The sequence below is a fragment of the Sturnira hondurensis genome, unplaced genomic scaffold, assembly GCF_014824575.4.
Source record: "Sturnira hondurensis isolate 20B ecotype Veracruz unplaced genomic scaffold, ASM1482457v3 Scaffold0008723, whole genome shotgun sequence".
Classification (NCBI taxonomy): Eukaryota; Metazoa; Chordata; class Mammalia; order Chiroptera; family Phyllostomidae; genus Sturnira; species Sturnira hondurensis.
This window is the reverse complement of record NW_028081354.1, coordinates 1,835,180-1,859,177: the sequence shown is the minus strand read 5'-3', so window position 1 is coordinate 1,859,177 and position 23,998 is coordinate 1,835,180. Positions and strand designations below refer to the sequence as shown.

Sequence of the window (23,998 nt, the reverse complement as noted above, 5' to 3'; positions counted from 1 at the left end):
CTTTTTCAAGGTTTATTTGGCTGTCACGGATCCCTTGCATTTTCATATGAATTTTAGGATCAGCTTATCAATGTGCACAAAGAAGCCAACTAGGAATCTGACAGCAGCTACAGTAAGTCGGTAGACCAATTTGTATAGTATTGTTATCTTAATATTTAAGTCTCTGACATGTGAACACAGGATGTCTCTCCATTCACTTGTTTTCTTCAATTTCTTTCAATAATATTTTGTAGTTTTCAGCATAGAAATCTTGTACTTGTTCCACTAAATTTATTCCTATTTTACTCTTTCTGATACTATTCTACATTAAATTATTTCTTTTTAAAAAAATCTTCACCCATGGATATGTATATTGATTTTAGAGAGAGGGGAAGGGGGAGAAAAAGAGAAGCATCAATCAGCTGCTCCCTGCATGTGTCCCATCCAAGGATCAAACCAAACCCACACCCTAGGTATGTGCCCTGACTAGGAGTAGAACCCGTGACCTTCTGGTGTGCGGGATGATACTCCAACCAACTGAGCCACCCAGCCAGGGCTAAATTAAATTATTTCTTCATTTTACTTACATATTGTTAATTGCCAGTAGAAAGAAATACAATTGATTTTTGCATATTGACCTTGTACTCTGCAATTTTGCTGGACTCATTAATTAGTTCTAATATGAGTGTGTGTGTGCGAATTCCACAGTATTTTCCATACATAAAATTGTGTCATCTATAAACAGTTTTACTTCGTTTCCAATTTGGATGCTTTTTCTTTCTTTCTTCCCCACTTGCTACTTAGATATTAGCTTGTTAAACATTTTTAATCTAAGTTTTAATCAACTTCCTAGGCCAAATCATCTCATAAGAGAATTCTCTGCTCCTAGGACCATCCTCTGACAAGCTGGTACCCAATGATGCTGGGATAGATCCACTCAAAGGCAAACACACTCTGAGGGGTCAGGAGGATGTAAGTTCCATTCCCACTTCTTACTCCAAGCTCAGGACACTGAGCTTCCAAACATAATTGGCCACCAATCCTATACCCTTTCACAAAATCACAGAATAAAGGAGAAAAAAGGTACTGGAGTGAAATTACAAGTCCAGGAAACATAAACAACCCATCCAGCAGCCAGGGGCAGCGGTGGAGTCAGAGGAGCAGAAGTACCTGCAGGAACTCATGGGAGATCCCAGGACAATCTGGTGGCTGAGTCGCCCTACCATCTTCCCCCATGGAGACCACTTCCCCACCCCGTGTCAGCAACACCCCCCCCCCATGCAAACTGCTCCAAGGTGTGGAGCTGTACAAATGGAAAGGTACCTTACACACATTCATACAAGGCCACCAAGGGGTAGACTGTCCATGTCACGCAGCCTGATCGAAGGGAGGCCGCCCAGCCCGAAGCTGGTCACACAGAGGACAGCTGCGTGCAACTCCTCTGGCTGGAGCCGTGCCGGCTGGGGAAAAAGCTGGATGAGTTGCTCTTTCTGCTTGCCTCTCCCTGCCGGGAGCCCTGTAGGAGGCTGCAGGAGCAGCAGAGGAGACGCTCCACCAGCTCGTGGAAGAGGTGGCCGGTGAAGAGCAGGTAGATCCAGGGGTTGCAGCAGCTGTTGAGGCTGGCCAGAAGCATAGCGAGGATGAAAGCCGAAGCTGCAGGGGGAGGAGAACAGGGCATCAGGACTGTTAATACGGTTTCCAAGAGTTGCCTCCTTCCAGGACCAGGAGCTGGGCCACAAGAGACCAAGTCTGACTTCCTTCCATACCCTTGCTCTGGCTGTGCACTCAGCCTGCCCCCAACCCCACCCAGGCTTAGCCAGCTCTGGAATGCTCCCGATATTTTCTCTCATCAAACGTTTCCGCACTGTGTGCTTCCAGCAACAAGAGCTGTCCTCCTCACGGCCACTCACTCATTCACAGCTCACCCGGCAAGCATGAGAGCCTACCACTCAGAGTCAAAGAGCACAGAGTCTGGCAGCTGGCAGACCGCATTCATATTCTAGCCCCATCAGGGACAAGTGATTTCAATTTCCCCCACATTGTTGTTTCCTAATCTCTAGATGGTGACAAGAGTATACACGCCTCACAGGAATGCCCCAAGGCCTACAGAGTGCCTGGAACACAGTGAATGCCGAACACATTGGTGGCTGCCATCACAGCCACATGCCAGGAACCAAGGCTACATGCTGGGAACACACACACACACACACACACACACACACACACACACAGAATGAGTAGCACCATGGGGTGAGCACACCAAGGAGGAGTGTCACTCTATAAGAGCAAGTCACGGACAGCCCCTCAGAAACCAGCACTGAAGCTGATGCCTGAAGGATGCTCATGAATTGGCAGGCAGAGAAGGGAGGAAGGGTGCTCCAGGCAGGGGGAATGGCCCAGGCACAGGCACGGTGGCCAGAAAGTGGATGCTACCTTCACAGCTGAGAACATTGCAGGAGTTTCTGTGAAGATGCCCCTAAGAACACAGCTTCCATATGACAATGGATTCATATAAACAAAAACAGTGGCATTGCCCTGACTGGTGTCACTCAGTGGGCTGGACATCCTTCCACAAACCAAAAGGTGGCCGGTTTGATTCCCAGGCAGGGTGCATGCCTGGGCTGCGGGCCAGGTCCAGGCTGGGTTGTGTATGATAGGCAAGATCATAATTCCTCTCACACAGTCGATGTTCCTTCCCACTCTCTTTCTCTCCCTTCTCCTATCTCTAAAAAGTAAATAAATAAAATCTTTTTTAAGTGACACTAAAGTTTAAGAGGCACTATGTAGAAGCCATTGTACTGAAAACTCACTGAGTTTCAGGCAGAAATAATCAGAAATCAACTTCAAAATATTGACTGTCACAAATTTAAGCTTCAAAGGGAAAGAAAACCCCTAACCCTAAATACTTCTAAGTAGAAGGGGAAAAAAATCTCTCAATGGACTTAGACTGGACAAACTTCAGATACCCCCCAACAACAGTGGAGAGGCAACATGCCCCAGAAACCCAAGGAAAACGATGTTCCCAAGAATCCTGTTCACACCACATCCTTATGGGTGCAGGCAGCTGCAACGGCTCAAAAACTCCAACAGTCTTCTGTGTTTTCTGCAAAAAGTTCTCAAAAAATAACTCCAGGATCCTGGAGCCAAATCCAAAAAAAGACTTTTCATGGGGACGCTGAGGTTGCCAGATGTGAGTGAAAGGGGGCCACACACTAAACCTGCCCATCTCGGGGGAGGCTGCCTGGTGGGCCTCACAGACTCAGAGACCAAGAGGAAACACACATAGAAATTCCCAGCTGAAAGTGTGTCCTGGTGGGTAGTCACATCCTCGGCCTGAGCTTCCTTGACAAAGGTCAGTCTTTACCTTAAGTGAGCCTATGTACTGTCTTTTTGAATCCAAGGGCACCACCTTTGGAATGTCAGAGTCACCTCCTTTCCCAGATGCCTTAGGACACAACGCTCCACCAGAGCAGGAGACCACGGAACCCCTCACTGGCACCTCGCTCCCTGGATACCGTCTCTAACGCTGCGAATTTAACTATCCTGTACCCACCAATGTAAAATAAGTATGTGTCCATTTTGCTTTTTATCCAAAACTAGAGATTTCCCTCCTTTACCTTCTCTCATCCCCTTAATCTACCAACAGTGGGCTTCGTGTACGTCTCCTCCTTCGATTCTGATGTATAAAATGAACTGCAAAACTGCCATCCTCCAGAGCATTTTCTCAATCCGTTGAGATTTTGTTTCCTAGCAACTGTGGTCAGTCGGGCTCAAATAAACCCACAATAATTCTCCCCGGATTTGCACATTTCTTAGGTCGACAGCACCCTCAAGGCAGAGCAGAGTCGTTTGCCTGCCGAGGGCCCCAGCACCAAAGGGAGGGCAGCTGTTTGTGAGATGAATTCAGTGGTTCTCAAAGTGGGGTCCCCAGATCACCTGACCCTTGATAGAAAAGCTGGTTCTCAGGCCCCACCCCAGAACTACTGGATCAGACTCCCAGGGACATGACTGAGTGATTCGTTGTAAGCAGCGCTTCAGGGGATTCTGGTGCACATCCAGGTTTGAGAACCACTGGTCTGATCACTCCACATACCTGGGACCAAAACAAATTACAACAGAGCAAAAGATCAAACATTCTTATAAAAGTTCAGAGAGTGAAAAAGAGAAATTGAATCCTTAGACTAAAATAATTTTTAGAAGAAAAGAGAGGCCTGGCTGGTGGGGCTCAGCTGGTTGGAGTGTCATCTGGTGCACCAAAGGGCTGCGGGTTCGATTACTGGGCAGGGCACATGCCTGGGTTTTGGTTTGATCCCGTCAGGGGCACGCACAGGGGGCAACCAGTGAACGTTTCTCTCTCGAATCAATGTTTCTCCTTCTCCCCCACCCCACCCATCCCTACAAAGCAATGACAAAATGCACTCAGGTGATGATTTAAAAAATTAAAAGAGAAAGCGTGAAGGGGGAAAAAGCCAATAATACTGAATTCTTCACTTTCTATAAAACAGAATGAAAATTTTTTCGCTCTGATTTGAATCAGGGCAAGAAGAAGATGAATTTAAGCTTAGAAATTCTGGTGAATTATCACCAAGTCTACAAATAGGATGTCTTAACATCATAATTAAACATATAAAATGAAAGAGGCAAGATCAACACATAAAAGTCAAAAATTTAAAAGGCATCAAAAAGTGAACGATCAGATACCAGGGGAAGAATGTGGGCATACAAGGCCATGAAACGGGATAGACTGAGGTTCAGGTTTGGACAGAAAGGCACTGGGTTTTACCTAGCTGTGTAGTTACATGGTGTAATCTGAGTTGTTCATTTAAGCTACTTGCCTCATTCCTTACATTTGGATCATTGAAATTTACATACCCTACTTTTTAAAAAAAGCTTAACATAAACAACCACAAAAAAGTATACAGTTAACGGATTCCGGAGCTACTGGCCAACCAGAGTGGGAGGAGCTGGGACAATGGCCAGCACTTCTGCCCCCACCTGGTGGCCACAGATGCAAATAATCTGCCCGGCCTGGCTCCTGGGGAACGGATGACCCTCTCTAAGCCGAACCTGCTCACATCAAGTTGCCAATGCTATGGACACATCTGGACTTTTTTTTAATGTGACAAATATCCTCATCACCCAAAACTGGAGTCTACAGTGCTGGAATGTCAAACCATCCTCAGGATAGAGAGCTAATTGGGAATAAAGAAAGGGGCTGTGGAGAACATTTCAAAGGGAAAAGGCAGCAGGAATAAAGACACAAAAATGAGGATGTCTGAGGGCATTCTGCGACTGCCAGAGTTGAGGAAAGGAAGGGAAGTTTCATGAGAGAAGAGAATGGAAAGAGCCAGGCTGAGGAGGACCCTGAATCCAGGCTGAGTCTGGACGTTAATCTACAGGCACTGAGGGGCCATTGATAGTTTCCAAGCAGACGAGTGACCGCACCTCCTCTGCCCTCTGCACTTACTGTGTCTTGTTTAGGCCACAACACTGCCCTCTCACAGCACTGGCCCAATCCTTGGGTCTTCACAGGCTTGGAGAGAGGCAGAAACAGAACAGGGCATGGAAAACACTGTCCTTTGCATTTCACAATTACGTTTGCAGGAAACATATGACAATGTGGCAATGCTGCCCATTTAATTACCACTCAAGCTCACACAGAACAGGACAATTTTCAAAGTATTCTTATCCCCACATTATAGATAGGGTAAGGGGAACTCAGAGAAAGGAAGTGACTTCCCCAAGGACACACAGTAAGTCACCCTATGTTCCTACCTGAATGTAGCAAAGTCAGATTCCTCTTAAAACTAGGTCAGCATTCACACATGTCAGGCTGAGTCCCAGTTACAAATCCTCTTGGTCCAAATGCAAAAAAACAGGCTGGGTGGGCAATCACCCTCAAGGTATGATTTGAGGAATAGAGTCAGACAGCAACTTCCCCCTTCCCACAACAGATGTGGGCCCCCTCCAAAGCCAGGCACTGCTCACTCCCCAAGGAAGGTCTTTTAAACAAGTGTAAGTGGGAAGAGAAACAACTGCCTCTATCAGAGCACCACCCTTCCTGGAAGAAATACCTCCTGGTCTAGACCAGGGGCCAGCAAAGTATATAGTCCGAGGGCCAAGCCCTGCCTGCAGCTGATTTTTGTAAATAAAGTTTTGTATTCATTCACGTCTTGTCTATGGAGCGTTTGCACTAGAAGGGCAAGGCTGAGTACCTGGTCGAGAGATCTTATACCCTGTAAGCCCTAAATATGTACTGTTTGGCCATTTACAGACCAAGGTAGCCAATCTGGATGCCTCCAGGAGGGACAGGTGTTTAAAGGCACAGAAAAAGGCTCAGAAAGGGAGGGGCAGACCTGAGCGGCAAACTCAGCCCACTTCTCCCCACACTGCCAGGAGCAGAGCTGCTCTCAAGCCACCCAGGCCTAGCTGTGCCGCTCCGCAACTGTGTGCTCTCAGACAAATGACCTGTTGTCCACCTGTGAAACGGAAATAACAAAAAGAACTTCTTTACAGAGTCATCGTCAGGTTTAATCCCACAGGATTCCAAGTGCTCCCCATGATTCCTGGCACTCAACGCCAGTAAGCACTTAATAAAGCTTAGCTGTTGTCGCTATTACTAACTACAAGGATGTATGTGTATGTGCACAGTAACTGTTACTTTGCTTATCCGTAACAGGGTCAGCGCCAATGTGCACATGTGAAACAGTGTGGGAAGCTGCTGCCTGGGCTGGACCATGTCTTGGAATCTGAGGCAACCCAGGGTGGGACATAGAACACAGGATACTCACAAGCACTTTGGGAAAATTGGGGAAAAAAGGTGTAAAAGTGCTTTGTGAATGGCAAAGTGTTTGCTCAAGTAATTAGCGTTATTATTACTAATGGGTATGAGATATGATTAACTGCATATTTTTAATTTATTTCAGATGGAGATAGGAAGAAGGAGAGGGAGAGAGAGGCGCAAGGGGAGAGAGAGAGAGAGGAAGAGAGAGAAAGAAACATCATCAATGTGAGAAACATCGGTTAGCTGCCTCCCACATTCGACCAACCAGGGATCTTACCTGCAACCTAGGCATGTGCCCTGACCAAGAATCAAACCTTGGGACTTTTTTTTTTTTTGGTACACAGAACAATGGTCCATCCAGCTGAGCCGCACCATCCAAGACTGATTAAAAACATAAGTTTTTAAAGCCCAGGGTCTGGGGACTCCTGATCCCAGGACAATTTTTTATAAAAACCTGCCCTTTGCCCTTTTTTTGATGACTTCAAAAAATAAAATAAAAAAATAAAAAGAAATATCAAAACCCAGAGCGCTTGGATTGGGTTAAGTGCCACCAAATGAACTTTAGACTTTGGAAAAATCTTACTCTGCCAGTGATGTAAGAAACACAAAAGGGGAGGTGGCAACAGCTCTCCAACTGACCCTCCGTAAAAACAACACCCCCCATGCCCCACCCCGGGACCAGCCCTGCTCTGCACACTGCTCTCTGGTTCCTGCCTAGAAGGGAGGGCAAGTGGGAGGCACTGATCAGGGATTGGCCCTCATACCAGCCTGACCTCAAGCTCAGAGGAGGAGGGGGAGGAGGGAGATTATGAGATGTGCATCCTTTCGTGCTACTCTACTCTAGGTAGCTGGCATCCATCTACTGGGTGCCAGCCACTGAGCCAGCCCTGGGGACCAGCCCTCACCTGTGGGAAAGAGAGAGCTGTATGAGGCAGGCACTCTATTAAATAGGGAGCTGCAGTGTCTGGGGGAGGGGCTGGTGGGCCCAAGACTGGGGACCACAGGTGATCTTCAAAGAGGGAACTCCAAGCAAGGAAGGTGAGTAGAAATGGCCACGCACCAAAAGCAGACATCCCATGCTGGGCAACTATACCCCAGGAGACAAAAACAACTCTATATGGCCACTCAGCACCGTGACTCACAGAGGGGTGGGCAGCTGAGGACCCCCCAGGGCTGTATGCCCGAGCCTTCAATCTGCCTACCAGCCCAGCTCTATTAAAACCTCAAGAACCCCCCAGTTTGGGTCTCCAGGCACTCCCTCCACTGAAATTTCCAGTGAGGGCCCAAATTAGCCCAGAACAGCTGACACACAGCTGCCCAAGGCCTCTCTGGGCTATGTTGCTCCAGAGGCATTTCACATACGAGTCAAAAGCACAGCTCATTTGGCATCTCTCATCTGATTCAAACCAAGCTCATCAACTCTTATACTCCAGAAACCATCAGTAGGTTCAAGGCCTCCTCACCTCTCCCAAATCAATAGCATTTCCCCTCCTACCCTCAACTCCCACTACAGCAGATGAGAAATTCAGGGCTGAGTCTCTTGTTTCTATAGGAGCTGTGTAGAATTTGGGAGTTGTGGCTTAAAGAAGACTTTTTTTTAATGTACATATATATAAAGATTGAAGGCCAATATGTGGTACAGAGTGCCTTCTTTGAAAAGATCACTGAGGACTTCCAGTCAAGATGGTGGCATAGGCAGACATGGCTCACCTCTTCGTGCAACCACAACAAAATCACAACTACAATATAGAACCATCATCATTTAGAATGATCAGAAATCAAGTTGAGTGGGAGTCTGACAACTACAGAATTAAAGAAACCACATCCATCTAGACTGGGAGGAGGGGCGCAGATGCAAGTCCCATACCTATGTGTGGTGAATAAAAATTCAGGAGGGATGTCTTAGGAGTGAAGAGTCCCAGCCCCACACCTGGCCCCCAGCCCAAAGTTATAGTGCCAGGAAGAAAAGTCCCCACAACTTCTGGCTGCAAAAACCCGAGGGGATTGAGTCAGTGGGAGAAACTGCTAGAGCCCCAGATGCTTCCTCTTAAAGAGCCCACACACAGACTCACCTACTCAGACTCACTCCCTCTGAGCTCCAGCACTGGGGTAGCAGCTTGAAAGGCACCAGTGGCAGACAGGGGGGAACTGAAGTATCTGGCATCAAGGCAAGCAGAGGCCATTGTCCCTTTTCTAAACCCTCCCCCGACAGAGCCAGCAAACTAGTGTCATATCTGAGACTCCATCAACCTGGCTAACACTGTTTAAACTGCCTTGGAGATCCCCAGACACTCCACCCCACCCAACTTACTGGCCCACCCAAGCTGCTTTTCCATATGAATGGCTGGTCTTGGCTCATGAACAACTCCCTAAATCCTCTCAAACAAGCAAGAGCTGGCCTCAGTGAGCCCCAGGCCTGGTTCTAGCAGCAAACAACCTAGATTCCTGGCTTGGCTTCACCTGGGAATCTCCAAGCCCAGCACAAGCATCAGCCATCTCAGATTGCTTTATAGCTCAGGCAGGGTGGCACTGGACAAAACACAGGATGGGGAGGACCTTGGCCTGCACAACCCAGGAAATTCCAGGGCCAATGTATCCAGTGGACAGCTACAGGCCATGTCAGAGCACCACCACCCTGACCCTGAACAGTTGATGGCAGGGCAGAGGTTGGTGGTAAGTGGTCACAGCCAATCCTTACAGCTAACTGCCAGCAGCAACCAAGGCTCAACTACAAGAGGAGGGTGTACTCAGCCCACACAAAAGGTGCACCTTGAGTACCCAGCGTGGGTGATAGGGGAGGCTGTGCCACTGGACCTTACAAGACACCTACTACATTAGCCCACACTACCAAGGCATGGAGTCAAAGCAGCTCTACCTAATACATAGAAATAAACACAGGGCAGCTGCCAAAACAAGGAGACAAAGAAACATGGGTCAAGTGAAAGAACAGATCAAAACTCCAGAAAAAGCGCTAAACTACATGGAGATAAGCAACCTATCAGATGCAGAGCTCAAAACACTGTTTACAAGGATGCCCAAGGAACTTAGTGATGACCTCAACAGCAAAAAAATGATCCAGTCAGAAATGAAGGCTATGCCCTGGCTGGTGTAGATCTGTGAATTGAGTGTGGGCCTGTGAACTAAACAACTGAGGTTCGATTCCCAATCAGGGCACATGCCTGAGTTGCAGGCCAGTTCCCAGCAGGGGACGCACAAGAGGCAACCATACATTGATATTTCTATCCCTCTCACCTTCCCTTCCCCTCTAAAGATAAATAAATAAAATCTTTTTAAAAAATGAAGGATATACTAATTATAATAAAGAACAATTTACAGGCAAACAACAGTACAGTGGATGAAGCCAAGAGTCAAATCAATGATCTGGAACACAAGGAAGCAAAAAACCACCAATCAGAACAAGAAGAAAAAAGAATCCCCAAAAATGAGGATAGGTTAAGCAGCTCTGGGACAACTTCAAGCATTCCAACATTCACATTATGGAGATGCCAGAAGAGGAAGAGAAAAAGCAAGAAATTGGAAATCTACTTGAAAAAAGAATGAAAGAAAACTTCCCTAATTTGGTGAAGGAAATAGACATGCAGTTCCAGGAAGCACAGAGAGTCCCAAACAAGATGGATGCAAAGAGGCCCACTCCGAGACACTTCATAATTAAAATGCCAAGGGTTGAAGATAAAGAAAGAATCTTAAAAGCAACAAGAGAAAAGAAGTTACCTACAAGGGAGTTCCCATAAGGCTGTCAGCTGATTTCTCAAAAGAAACTTTGCAGGCTAAAAGAAATTGGCAAGACATATTCAAAGTCATGAAAAGCAGGGACCTACAGACAAGATTGTCAACCCAGCAAAGCTACCATTTAGAATCAAAGGGCAGATGAAGAGCTTCTCAGACAAGGAAAGACTAAAAGTTCATCATCACCAAACTATTATTATATAAAATGTTAAAGAGACTTATTTAAGAAAAAGAAATCAAAACTAGGAATAACAAAATGGCAAAAATACCTGTCTATCAACAATTGAATTAAAAAAAAACTAAGCAAACAAGAACAGAGACAGAATCATGGGTATGGATGGCATGGAGGAATAGGTGAAGAGGTGAGGGTATTAAGAAGCACAAACTGGCCCTGGCTGGTGTAGCTCAGTGGATTGAGCGCAGGCCCGTGAACCACAAGATTGTGGTTCAATTCCCAGTCAGGGCACATGCCTGGGTTGCGGGCCAGTTCCCAGCAGGGGACTCACGAGAGGCAACCATACATTGATATTTCTCTCCTTCCCTTCTCCTCTAAAGATAAATAAATAAAATCTTTAAAAAAAAAAGAAGCACAAACTGGCAGTTACAGAATAGCCCTAGGGATGTAAAGTACAGTATAGGAAATGGAGTAGCCTATACGTATGACCCATGGACATGAACAATGGTGTGAGGGTTGCCTGAGAAAGGGGGGTTACTGGGTGGAGCGGAGCAAAGGGGGGAAAATCAAGACAAGTGTAATAGCATAATCAATAAAATATAAATAAATAAATAAGTAGATAAGAAAAGATCATGATTTCATAGCACATGAATCGTTTTAAAAATCACAAGTGTGTAATCATCCCTTGTATCGTAAAGATCAACAGCCAGATGTATGGCCTGAAGTGTTAAATGGGCTTCTATTATGTCACTTCTCAAACCTAGGGGACATGTTAGGTTCACTGGACTGAACCTAAGGAATAACCACACCCTGAAAACAGAAAAGCAGGGCTCTTTTTGCAAACAACCAGCCCTTCTCTACCCTACGAGGACAACAGGACCCTGCAGCCAATTTGTGCTGTATGTGTAAAGGCAAACTGCAAGTTTTAGTAAAAGAGAGAAGATATTGACTACCTACTATTCCACGTGTTGTCAATGGGCCAGCTGCATGGGCATTGCATAGATACCGCCTGGATGCTTGTTAAGAATGCAAAGCCAACCAGACTTTCTGAGTCAGAGTCTCCACTTTAACGAGATCCCCCACATGACTTGTATGCACACTGAAGACTGAGAAGTATCCCTCCAATAGGGGTAAAGATAATAAAGTAACTATCCAATGATCTTAACGTGGAATATACATTTACTTCTTTGTATAGCCAGTTCATACTCGTCCTTCAAAACCCTTTCTAAATGCTGCTTCCTCTCTGAAGCCCTCCTAATTTTTTTCCCCAGACAGAGAATCAATGAATCCCTCTTAGGGCATTTACAGTACTTGATAAATAAATCTCTCTCTTACAGCATTATCCTTTCATACTGTCATTATTTATGTTTATAACCTGTGGCTAAAGACTGTCTCATTTGCGGCTCTGTCATGGCCAGCAGAGACTGGAAAGTAGAAAGAGTTCAATAAGGGACTGAATTCAGCTAGGCATGAAATTAGCAGACCGAAGTCCAAATCAATCAGTTACCCCCACTAGCACATTGGAAAGGCAAAAAGACAATTTTCCTGCTTGATGACAGGAGATGGCCTCCTAACAAGATGACTGGACTGAAATGCAATTCCCTCTAGAAAAATTCAGTTCACACTCAGATACCAGGGTCAGGTGGGGAGAGAGAGAAAGAAACAGTGAGAAAGAGTGACCATGGCAGTGTGAGCATGGGCCCTGGAGAGCAGAGGCACCTGGTACTGGAACATCTGGCAAACGGGCAGACAGCTTCCGGCAGAGCAAAAAGGGGGGCTCTGGCAGAGGCTGCCCCTTGGTGGCCGGGAATCAGGTCACAGGGACCAGGGGCTGGAACACTGAAGACCACCTGGTTACACCCCATCCTGCCCACCCATCACACTGCAGTCTCCTCGAATTTTCAAACCCAGAGCTAGAACCTCCCCACCTCACGGCTTGCTGCCCCCTCCAGAGAGGCTTTCGTTTTTCTTCTCTCGTAACACACTCCTTCCCAGCCTCTCCTTGCCACCACTCCTCAGCTGAGAGTGCGGCCCCTCTGCTAGAACGCTGCTCTTGGGCTCAAAACAATCCTCCCCCCCAACTGTACTGACTTGCCCTAGGCCCTGGCCTGTCTTGAAATTTCTCTTTAAAGCAAAAATTTATTGAGCACTTACTATATGCCAGGCACTATGCCACTGGCACATTGCACCCTCCCCTCAACTCTATTCTTAACCCCAGAAAACTGAGCTCCAGGCAGGTTTGGTCAACTGCCCAGGGTCATTGCCACAGCTCCAACCAGCTTCCCTTTGGGGCATAAGACCCTGACACCAGCCTGCCAGCAACTAGGGGTGCCCCTCCCAGAGATCCGTGGTGTGCCCAAAATTCTGTGACCAACCTTGGCCTGTCTGTCCCATGTTTACAAACGTGGCAGCTGCTGGCCACGAGAGGGCAGGCAAAGGCCTGAGGAGGGCTCCCTGCAAACTGCTATTAGGAGGTCGGACAGACCCAAGCAGAGGCTGTGTGGACAGGACCCTCGGAAGGTGCTGAATAATAACTCTTTGTGGAACGAATGCATTGGCATTCAGAAGAGGAAGAAAGACCCCCTCCCCCCCCAGCTGGGGGAGACAGAGAGAGTTTCATGAAAGGGCCACTGGAAGTGCCTGTCAGGCCCTGTGTTGGGTTTGTCCCCGCATAGCTGCTGACAGCACCCTCCTCCCAGAGCCTGAGGTAAATGGCACCCCCTGGAGTTGTGCACAAAGCAGGCCACACATGGGGCCTGGACTCTGAAGGATGGGTCTCCATGGAAGAGACTGCGGTGGGCACTCCTGTGGGGAGAACAGTGTCGGCATGGGCACGTGGAAAAGGACCTGTGGGAAGGATCACGTCGGCAGGCCTAGCAGGGGACACAAGGCCAACTGGCCAGAGCCCAGAGCAGAGGTGACAAGGGTGCACTCGCCTGCTGGATGTTAGTTCAGGCCAAGCCTCCACATGGCTCTAAACCAGTGCTCCTCAACCAGCAGCCCTGCCCCCGCTCCCATGCCACACTCAAAATAAAGATTATCTGGCCCAAAATGCCAACAGCCAAAGTTGAAAACAGCTGTTATCAACCAGGAAGGTGGCAATGAAAGAAAAAAAGAAGTGCTGACAGGAGAGGTGTGCAGCTAAGACGGTGTGGTCACTGGGCTGCGGGGGAGTCGAGTGACAAAGGCTTAGAGCCCGGCACGCTGACAGGGCAGTGCCGTTAGCAGCCTTGGAGCTGGGTGTTGCTGGGAAGAGCCCAGGAGTTGGGGTGTCTGGGCCCCAGAGAGGGTGCAGGGCTCTGGTACAGTGCTTCTGACACAGAGCCAGGAATGAGCTGTTTTAACAATTGCCCAGAAGCCCAGACACTGAGGGGAACAGAAGTCCTTGAAAATGCTGGCCTGAGGACAGGGGTGGTGCAGTCTGGCAGTGTCTGATGTGAGGTGAGTGGGTTCAAATCCCAGCCCCACCACTTACTCAGTGTGCTCTCAAGCAGGTCATACCTCCCCGGGTCTCAGTCCCCTTATTTGTAAAATGGGGGTAATGCCCCTGTCCCTTGCTGCGTTTGGGTGAGGACCAAGGATGAAGCCAAGCACAGGGTCTGGCACTTAAGAAGGGGTGGTACTGATATCAGCAAATCCAACTCCTCAGTTCCCTGAAACTGATGCCCAGAGAGAGCATCGTGTTGCACCAGGAGATACTCTCTCCGTCACTCAGCAGCAGAGGCCCACACACCACCCAGAGACATGCCCAAGGGGACTCTCGTCACTTCTTAGTGCTACATTGGGGTCCACAGGCTATGGCTGATGGGGACTGATACACGGGGTCTGGCAGAGCAGAGGTCAGCCCCCGTCCAGCCCCTGGGGGTGAGCCTTATGGGCTTGTCTTTGCTCCCCACAGTGCTCAGGGCAAGGCGATGGGGTCATCAGGTGAGCCTGCCCCTCAGGCAGCTGACAGGCCAGCCACTGACCCCAGGCCCAGCCCAGTCTTTCCAGAGAGCTGATCTCCTCCCACAGACTCTCCCGCACCCCCTGCTCCCCCTCCTCAACCCTCTCTCCAACCCACTCAGACACCCATCAAATGGGAAAGAATATGCAGCAAAGACTCACCCACCAGATTTTTATTTTTGCTGTTACTAATCAAACCTTTTAAAAAAGGAAAGTCGCTTGGGTCAAAAACCCAAAGGGAAAACATTAGCACTAGCCAAGAACATAAAAGAAGTCAAAATTGCTTAATCAAACGAGAGTATGGTTATTAACTGTCCCTCTGATTACAGTTTATGCCCAGAAGAGTAAAGCTGAGAGCTCTCCCAAGCCGAGGGTGATCTGTTCGCTCTCCTCCGGCCCACCCTCTCCCACTGCTCTCCACATCTATGGTCACCTGGAAGCAGACCCGTCTCCAAGTTGCCAGCCCCCCCACATCTCCGGCAGTGTCCTTGTAAAGTGGGCAGGGCACACCGGAGGGGCTGCAGTTCCACAGAAACAGGCAGGGGCTGGGAAGCTCATTTTCAAATGGGAAACAAGTTAAAACCAAGCCTCCTGTGCATTTGAACTTCCCTTCTAGCACAACACCCCTGACAAATGCCTGGTTGCCCCCAGTGATGGGGCGCTCATTTCTTCACTAGGTAGCCAGTTCTACTGCGTAGAGAGCAGCCGGTTGGAGGGCTGCTTAGAAAGTCTTTGTTCCTGTGAGTCCCGCTCTACACACTCATCCCTGTCTTTTCTCGTGCACTTCCCTCCTCCCATACCCCACTTGCTCTGTTCAGCAAACCCTGGTTGGGATCCCAGTGGGTGCCCAGCCATGCTAGGCACCAGGCACACACCAGTGAACAGGTCAGGTGTCCCCGAAGGCTCCCAGTCCACCTCTCCGGCCTTACCCAGAGCCTCTCCACCTACCAACTGCCTGGACACAGGGCCTGCCGTCCAGCAGGCTATGCTTGCTTCCCCTTCTCCCTCCGCCTGGGCTCTCAATAGAAAAATGTCCATCTCCTCCCTCGGGAATAACTGCCAAAGTTTCAAAGTCAACCCCAGGAAGGCAAACCAGAATTTTAGCACGTAGAATGGGGGGAAAGGGAGCAGAAGTGCGACCCTGATCATGTGGCCCCCACAGGCCACACCATGTCACCCTCATAACAACGCCATGAGTAGGCTGTGCAGTCTTCATGATACACAGGAAGAGGCAGTGAGTCACAGACATGGAACAACTTGCTCAAGGACGCGCGGGAGAAAATGGCCGAGCAGCCTCCAAACACAGGCCGGCTGTGTGGCCCTTTGCCCACGCCGCGGAGCCCGGAGCCCTGCAGTGCCTGCCTGCTGCCTGGCCCAGGCTGTGGAGGTCCCTGCTCTGTCTCTGGGTACTCACTTGCTCCTATGGAAATTGGCGAGTTTGGGAGAAGAAGGGACTATTCTGAAAGATGAATATGGCTCATCTACAAATGTCAGTGAGGTTTCCTTTTCATTCAAAAGCATCTCCTCTAGCTGCCCAGCACCTGAGGATGGTGATTAGACAGGAGCCACACTGACTGCTTGGTGAGTGCGGGCGGCACACCCCACCCCATGTGCCAACCTGTCCCCCATCTCTGCCCACTGGAATGGGCTCTGCACAAGGGACACACTGGAAGGAGAAAACTAGAGACGGAGACTCAAAACCAGCTGCCCCCCACCCTGAGCCCTGGGAAAACGAACTCAACCCCCTCTATGTCCTCCTTCACAACTACCCCAGGGCTGGGGTTCTCGGGCCCAGCAGCAAAGCAAATTCTGTTGAGCTCAAGGGGAAAAACTAGTGCCAAATCTTTGGCTGTGGAATTTTTTTTAAATTTTTATTTAACTCTTGTTCAAGTACAGTTTTCTTTCTTGTATTCCCAGAATTTGATCCTGAAGGACACGTGTGGGGCTTGTCAAAGCTGCATGAGTGTCCGGTCTCAGCCCTCCTCCTGCTATCTCACCAAGTCGGGGCTCCAATCACCCCGGCTGCTTCAAAGAGGGAAGCTGATTGGGTTACCACCTCCTGCTGAGCAGGTTACCCTGCTCCTTCTCCTGTTGGGGGATTTGCCCAGTGCCTCCAGGTTCAATAGGGGCAGCCAGCTATCACTCTTATCATTCGTTGTTTTTTCTTCCAAACAGTAGAAATATTGAAACTGGGGTTTTTTCCTCTGTTTTGGCTCTTATGAAAAGGAAGCCCCATGTATACAAAAACTCACCTCTATACAGACTTTATTTTTATTATTATACTTATTATATTATAATCATCTTAGTCTTTTCCCCCTTTCTCTAAGTTTCCTTATATATACTTAATCGTTCCCCAGTACCTGGATGTTAGGGCCCCATGGCAAATTACTTTGGGAGTAAGATAAACTCTAAGCCCGTAAAGGCAGCCCTTGGTGTGAATGAAGGTGTAGGAGGTTGGGACCAGAAGTCATTTGAGGGAGAGAATGAAAAAGGGGCACCTGGGTTTTGAGAGAACACCAGAGAGCATGAGCCCCGACGGAAGCAGGGACTTGGCATCCCGCAAGAGGCAATGAGACCAGCTGCCTAGGCTAGTGCGATTTCCCCACCCACTGTGACCTGCAGCCAGTGGTTAGAGAGCTCCTGGTTCTGTTTTCCAGGGATTTTCGTGGGGAAGCTATCTGCAGGAAGAGACCCTACGTCCGCCCCACTCCTGCCTCGGTCTGAGCCTACTGTCCAGGTACTTCCCTGAAGAACACCACACTGTTCACAAGCTCCCTGAGCTTCCAGCCTCCGACCCCCAGGAAATTAGCAGAGCAAGGTGCCCTGATCTAGATGTTTTGCATCTCTTGTAAATCACTTTGCTCTTAAACAGAAAAGCAGGGGCTGTGCATTGATTCCAATTTGCTGATTAACATCTCCTGAGCTTGCCCATAGTTTCCAGATTGAGTCATATCTCCAAGGTGACTGTAAACATCATCATTTCTGATGGCCCAGCCTGCTACCTGCAATTATCCAGAATAATGCCAAGTGGGCACAGGACATGCATTCTGGCTGAGCCCACGGCCACTCAGACTTCTATATCCCTTGGCCAGGCTGGCGGCCAGAGCCCAAGTCCTCTGTGCTCCACGGGCTTCTCACATGTGGACTGGCACCTGTTCCTGGCAACACACGGGCATGGAGGCGGAGGCAGTGGTGGCCAGCAGTGCAGTCATGGATGCCCTGTGGTCCGCACTGGTACTCCTCTCAAAGCACCCAGGACAGGATGCCTGGGAGGACCAGAAGGACCTGGGCTTTTCACGAGACCCGCCCTTTTCTCTGAACAAGGAAAAAGCAAAGGAGCAAAGGGAAAGAAGGCCCGACGTTCATAGAGCCCATTTCTTCCCCTGCTCCTGGAGCCCAACCGGAAGCCCATCTCCAGCGCAGGCTTCACCCCAGGACATCCTCAGGGCACCACAGGGACCCCGAAGGCCTCTGGCCCTCACTTACCTCGGAGTACTTTCTAGCTCCTCCTTCCCTTTGTCTTGTTTTTAAGATAGACAAAAAAAATTGTTTGGTGTAGTTTTAAAGGGTAGAAAAGGTATCCAGTTCTCGAGTGATTGTAACTTGTGTTGGCCCCATGCTCTCAATCTTCGGGGAAGAAAGGGAGAAAGAGGAGAGCAGAGGGAGGGGATGGACCACAGGAAGTCACATGGGACGAGGGGAGAACAATGAAAGGGAGAGGTGAGGGGCTGCAAAGAGAGAAGAGTCACGGTACCTGCTGAGTGAATGAGCTGATGCCAAAACGTCCTCACCCTAAAAGCCAGACACTAAGGGTCAAGGGGAGAGAGGATCCTCACCCAAAGCCCATACATAGCTAGTAACAGCTGGAGGGAGGAGCGGACCCCAGGCCTCCCCACCTGCTCTCAGGGAGTATCAGCCTCACTTCCTCGAGGGCTGGTGTTTGAGCTCCTGGGTCTGGTCTCTCTGGAGCCTGCCCACGAAACAGGATGGCTTAGTGTCTTATCTTATTTCTAAGCCCCCTCCCACTGCTGGCTTTTGCCCGACCTAACTCCCTTGTTGTGTGCCCCTCAAAAGAAACCTGGCACAGAAAGAAATGGGGGCGGGGTGGACAGGAAACCTCAGCTCTAGTCTCTCGGCTCTGCCTCCACGACTTGCTGTGTGACCTACAGCAAGTGCCGTCCCCTCTCTGGATCCCTGAATCCCCTCCGTAAGGCGTGACCAGACACTGAGTGATGAAGCCAGGCTGGCTCCGCTGAGTCCTCCCAGCAACCTCACCCCTCACAGCTAGAGGGGCTGCTACAGTTGTTCCATAAATATCGCATGACAATGGACTTGGGTTTGTGAACTCTAGGCTAATTGGGAGAGCTGGGAGAGCTGGGAGAGCCCGGAGCCCACCGTTTGGGGAAGAGAGCAAAGCAAAGTTACCCAGCTGAATGAAGGGAGACTTCAGCTTGCCCGGGATGATCGTGTACGAGACTGTTGGGAGCAGTAACAACTGCATCAGGAAATGGGACATTTTTGCTGTCTCAAAGGCAGACTAGTGAAAGGAAATCCCTTGGTCTGTCCTATAAACATGTGAGTCCCTGGCATCCCAGTGCAGTTTTATGCTCTTACTCTCCAACACAAAGATGTGAGTTATTTACCACCACTGATCTCTGCAAACTGCCCTCCTGCTCTTTGCAAACTGTGGGCAATGAGGCCGCAACTGCCTGGAGCTCCTAGCCACCTAGAGACAGCTACAATCCCCCAACCCCTGGAGCCTGCTACACTCTCTGCTCCCCCAAATTCCCTCCCCACAGATTGCCCCATTCTATCCTCTCCTACCAGCCAAGCTTGGACAACAGCCCCTGGCCACCCTCAGCCCTGACCTCCATCCTCCTCCAACTGGAGGGCAAGCTCCCTGTAGAAATCACTCAAACCTCCAGGTCCAATCAGAAAAATTGTATCCCTGCTCCCTTCCCTTCCCCCAAACCCCTAGCATAAGCCACATTACCCAGCTCCCAGGCCTGCCTGCAGAGCCTGTGTTACTACCTTCCTACTATGTCCACCAAGCCATAGTTCAGAAGCTCATCTCCACCTCCCCACAATGCCCCATCCAGCATCCTCTCAGCGCTTTATGAGACAAATCTAATTGCCCATCTCCCACTCCCCTTATCCAAACCAGACCTGGGGGGTTCAGGCTCAGTTGAACTGAAAATGGAAGTGCAATGCAAAGTGAACTTAAAATGAGTGGATATTGAACTTGGGCCTGGGTTTGAAAGTTACCTCCCACACTCACTAACCCTGCAGAACAGGAAGTTACTTGAACCTCAGTTTCCTGGTCTGTAGTAAGGAACCAGAGACCACATACACCCTATGTGTAGCCCAAGGTCTGCACTAAGGGCTTTATGTGCATTTTCTCATTTCACTCCTGTACTGCTGGGTGAGAGAGCTGGTACTTCTATCATTATTGCCATTTTACAACAGAGGAAGTAGAGGCTGGAGGAGGTTATGCCCCAAATCACCCTACCAGTGGAGGACGGAGCCATGACTCCAACCCAGCTCTGCAGGATTCTCCCCACAGGAGGCCCTCAGAACCCTGGATGCACGCGGAGGTGGCAGTAGCAGGGCCCTGCCCAGCTGGGCTTGCTCCTCCCGGTCTCCCACCCCAAGCTACCTTCGTTGGGCGGCTTGGTGTCCCAGACGCTCCACATCTGAACGAAGAAATATGGCGTCCAGCACACAATGAAGGCCAGCACGATGATGAAGGTCATCTTGACTGTGCGGATCTTGGCCCTGGAGATGAGTTTGACGCTGCTGACTCGTGCCAGGGCTTCCTGCTCCCTGCTGCCCGCCACTGCACCCCCGGGTCCCTTGGCCGCCCCCACTGCCGCCGTCTTGATTCGAATGTTCTGCCAGATCTTAAAGCAGATGAGGCTGTAGCAGGTGGTGAGCACGATGACTGGCACGATGTAGACGGCTAGCGTGATCCAAGTGACGTAGGCCTTGGGCCCCCAGGGCTGGATGAAGCTGGCCCAGCAGTCGAAAACGCCGTCCGTCACCTCGCGCATCGAGAATATGTGCACCTGTGGCGCGCTGGCCACCAGGCAGCCCAGCCACGTGATGAGCACAGCCAGGCGGTCTGCCCGGCGGTGGAGGGTTCGCAGAGGCTGGCAGATAGCCAGACAGCGGTCAAGCGACATGAGCAGCAGCAGGTAGGTGGAGGCGAACATGCCCACCACCTGCAAGTACTTTACCAGGCGGCACAGCAGGTCCGGCCCGTAGAAGCGGAAGGTTATGTCCCACAGCAGCTGTGGCAGCACCTGGAACACCGCCACCACCAGGTCCGCGATGCTCAGGTGCTTCATGAAGAAGAAGAGGCGCGAGTGCTTGTGGCGCGTAGTGCGCAGTGCTAGAAGCACGCAAGCGTTGCCGCTCAGCGCCAGGAAGAGGATGAGGCCCAGCACCGCCACCTCCACTCGCGCCAGGGCCTCGTTGCGCTGCACCCCGTGGGTGCGGTTGCCCTGGGCTGCTAGCGGCGCCGCACTCCCGTTGACCGCCTCAATGCTCCAGTTGGCCTCAAGTGCGCCCTCCATGACTGTAGCCACTGCTGTGAGACCCTGGCCTTGGTGCCTTTTAAGGTGTGGCGCGACAGGGCAGGGCCCGACGCGGCGTCCCGGCGTGCCTGGGGGAGCGGCTCGGTTTCTGCTCCTGGAGTTCTGCAGACCGATCTGCTGGGTGGGACCCTGAAACGAACCCCCCGGGACTTTAAAAGCCGCGTTCTTCTCCCCACGCACATGCAGTGCTGGTGTCCCCTTCCCGGGAACCCCAAATCATCTGAGACTCGGGGCACGACTGGCTGCCCCGGGATTGCTCAGCCGCCACCCCAGAAATCCCCGTTGGCGATACCTCCTCTGATCCTCTGGAAATGAGCGCGAATCTACTGGACCTCCAGTTCCTTGAGTTATTCAGTCGCTTCGACTGAAGGAGAGGACAGAGTCCTAATCAGCCACTTTGTTCCAGGACTGGGAGGGCTATTAAACCTGCCGCCTTCCCCAGGGGTCGCCAAATTACCCTCCCACGGCCCTCAGCACTGCCACCTCCCTCGACACCCCCAAACCAGCTACCTTTCCTAGTAAACTTTACTTCAGTTATTTCCTCCGTAGATCCCCAGCAGCCCTTGCCTGAAAAACTCCAGCTCAGGACCATCCTCCAACCTCCTGTTTCTAAGACGCCTAATCAGCCCCCCACCCAACTCCAAACTTCCACAGCAGCGGCTTCCCAGTCCAACTCCTGCCTCAGTACGCCCCCCGGGATGCCCAACCGCCATCCCCAATATCCCACCCGCGGGAATCCTCCCGGGCTCAGACACTTCCCCAAAGGGAGCCTCCCCAGCCCAGCAGCCTCGAAGGTTCAGGAATCCGGAGCGCATCCTGGCCCCGATGATCAAGGGCTCTGCATCTCCATCCCGAGCAGTCACTTTACAGTCTCTCCGAGCACCCCGTGCGCCTACAGGAACCAGGAGCGTGAGGCACTCCACCACTTCCACTTGAGTCCGATGGCCCTATCAGTCCCAGCCACCCCATCCACAGGTGGGCAGGACCCAGCTACCTGCACGGAGTCCACAGACGGGCCTGAAGTTGGCTCCCTGAGTTTCACCACCGCGGACGGCTCCAAAGGAGCGTGGGCTTCCAGCCCAGGTTGGGGTAGCTGCTGTTGGCACTGTCTGCCACTATGCTGAGATCTCGGACTCTGAATCCTCGACTGGAATACCCTCTCCCGCAGTCTGGCAGGCCTCTGGACAGGGACAGATCGCTAACTAGGAGCACAGCGGGGGTTGTGCGCTCGGATAGCGTCAGCATGCAGCGTTGTCTGCAGGTGCTCCGCTCTCCTGCAGCGAGTGGCAGGGACTGCACCACCGCAGGAATCCGCTGGGGGGCACAGGAGCCAACAGTGCCGACCCCCACAGAGCAGGGTTAAGACACCCTAACTTTGGCCTCTGAGTGGTAACAGACAGGCTTATTTCACAGCAGCTTAAAACTGCAGGAGAGAAGGAGCTCGTAAATAACCGGTTTGTTTGTTTCTTTCTTGGTTTAGAAGCTCCAGACTCTCTGGCAATGGGAGGCTTGAATAGCAGTGTTTTCCCCTGAGTATATGGTGATGAAGTTGCAAATGCATGGAACATACTTCGCGAACACCAGGTTAATTTCAGTGCCTTCTACTTCTCTCAGGAGTTTGAAATGCTGGCTTTAGCAATGAATTCAAGTGAGTCCTTGCTTTGGAATACTTTTGCTCATATTCCCATTCATGAGGGATCAGAAATGCCTTCTGTTCTAATCAGTGAGGAGAGAAGTCTTCGTTCTTTAGGTAGTTTTACCAAGAGATCTCAAGTGGGGGAATTTTATCTTCTTTTTAAAGTGATTCTGCTCATGTGAGGCCCTAAATCATTTCTGCTTCCTTGTCATGCTTCAAAATTAAAATCCTAAATGGTGCCAATGGAAGGTTAAATGTTAAAGACCGCTTCTCTGGCTCCTAGCTCCTTTTCTATTCTGAAATTGTTTTCTGGCGTAATTTACAGTGGCAAGAATTAAGGCAGGAAAAAAAAGTGAAGATGAGAAAATGAGCAGAGCTCTTTAAAATTTATTAAATGTGTGTTTCCTCCTGACATTTCACTTCTTTTAATACATGAGTAGAGTTGAGTTGGCCAAAGACCCTGTTTCCTGACGCCACAATCACAGCCCTGTGCCACCACGCCCTGGGTGCAGACTCCAGCAGCACTGGTCCTCGGGTTCTAGTTGATTGAGCCTTCTGGGGTGGGCATGGGAATTCCAACTCCTGCAGCACTGTGAAAGGGTGAGAGACAAGAGTTGTCTTTTTCTTGCCCCTAGGATTTGTGTCAAAAAATTATTTAAAACAAACAAACAAAAAGGTCTGCCCTGCCCAGTAGGCTCAGTTGGTTGGGGCATTGTGCGTACACCAAAAGGTTGCAGATTCAATCCCCATTGTGTGTGTGTGTGGGGGGGGGGGCGGGGGGGGTACAGAAGGCAACCGATCCATGTTTCTCTCTCCCTTTCTTCCTTTCTCTCTCTCTTTTTCTGTCTACCCCCACTCCTTGCCTCCTTCTCTCTCTAAAGTCAATAAACATGCCCTCAGATGAGAATTTTCTTAATTCATATGAGTTAATAAATTTTAAAGATTGAATTGGCTTTATTTAATGATTCATGAATCAAGCAGCATCCAATGTAGCCAACAGAAAGCAGCTCAGAGGAACTGTTACAAAATGACTTTTATAAGCAGAAGGGGGCAAGACCAAGGAAGTTACACTAGGCAGACAGCAGATTGGTTATTACAAGGTTACTTTCCTTATAGGGGACGCCAGGGGTTTATCA

General features: G+C 50.0%; 1 protein-coding gene across 1 annotated transcript; it reads right to left on the bottom strand.

Moving 5' to 3' along the window:
• Positions 1-540: 540 nt before the first annotated feature.
• OXTR (oxytocin receptor) lies at positions 541-22,504 on the bottom strand. The gene is made up of 3 exons (XM_037055705.1): positions 22,221-22,504; positions 20,287-21,355; positions 541-1,632 (listed from the first exon to the last, which is right to left on the bottom strand). The coding sequence occupies exons 2-3, from the start codon at positions 21,203-21,205 to the stop codon at positions 1,391-1,393; spliced, it is 1,161 nt and encodes a 386-aa protein (XP_036911600.1). The 5' UTR covers positions 21,206-21,355; positions 22,221-22,504; the 3' UTR covers positions 541-1,390.
• Between the last annotated feature and the right edge of the window lie 1,494 nt (positions 22,505-23,998).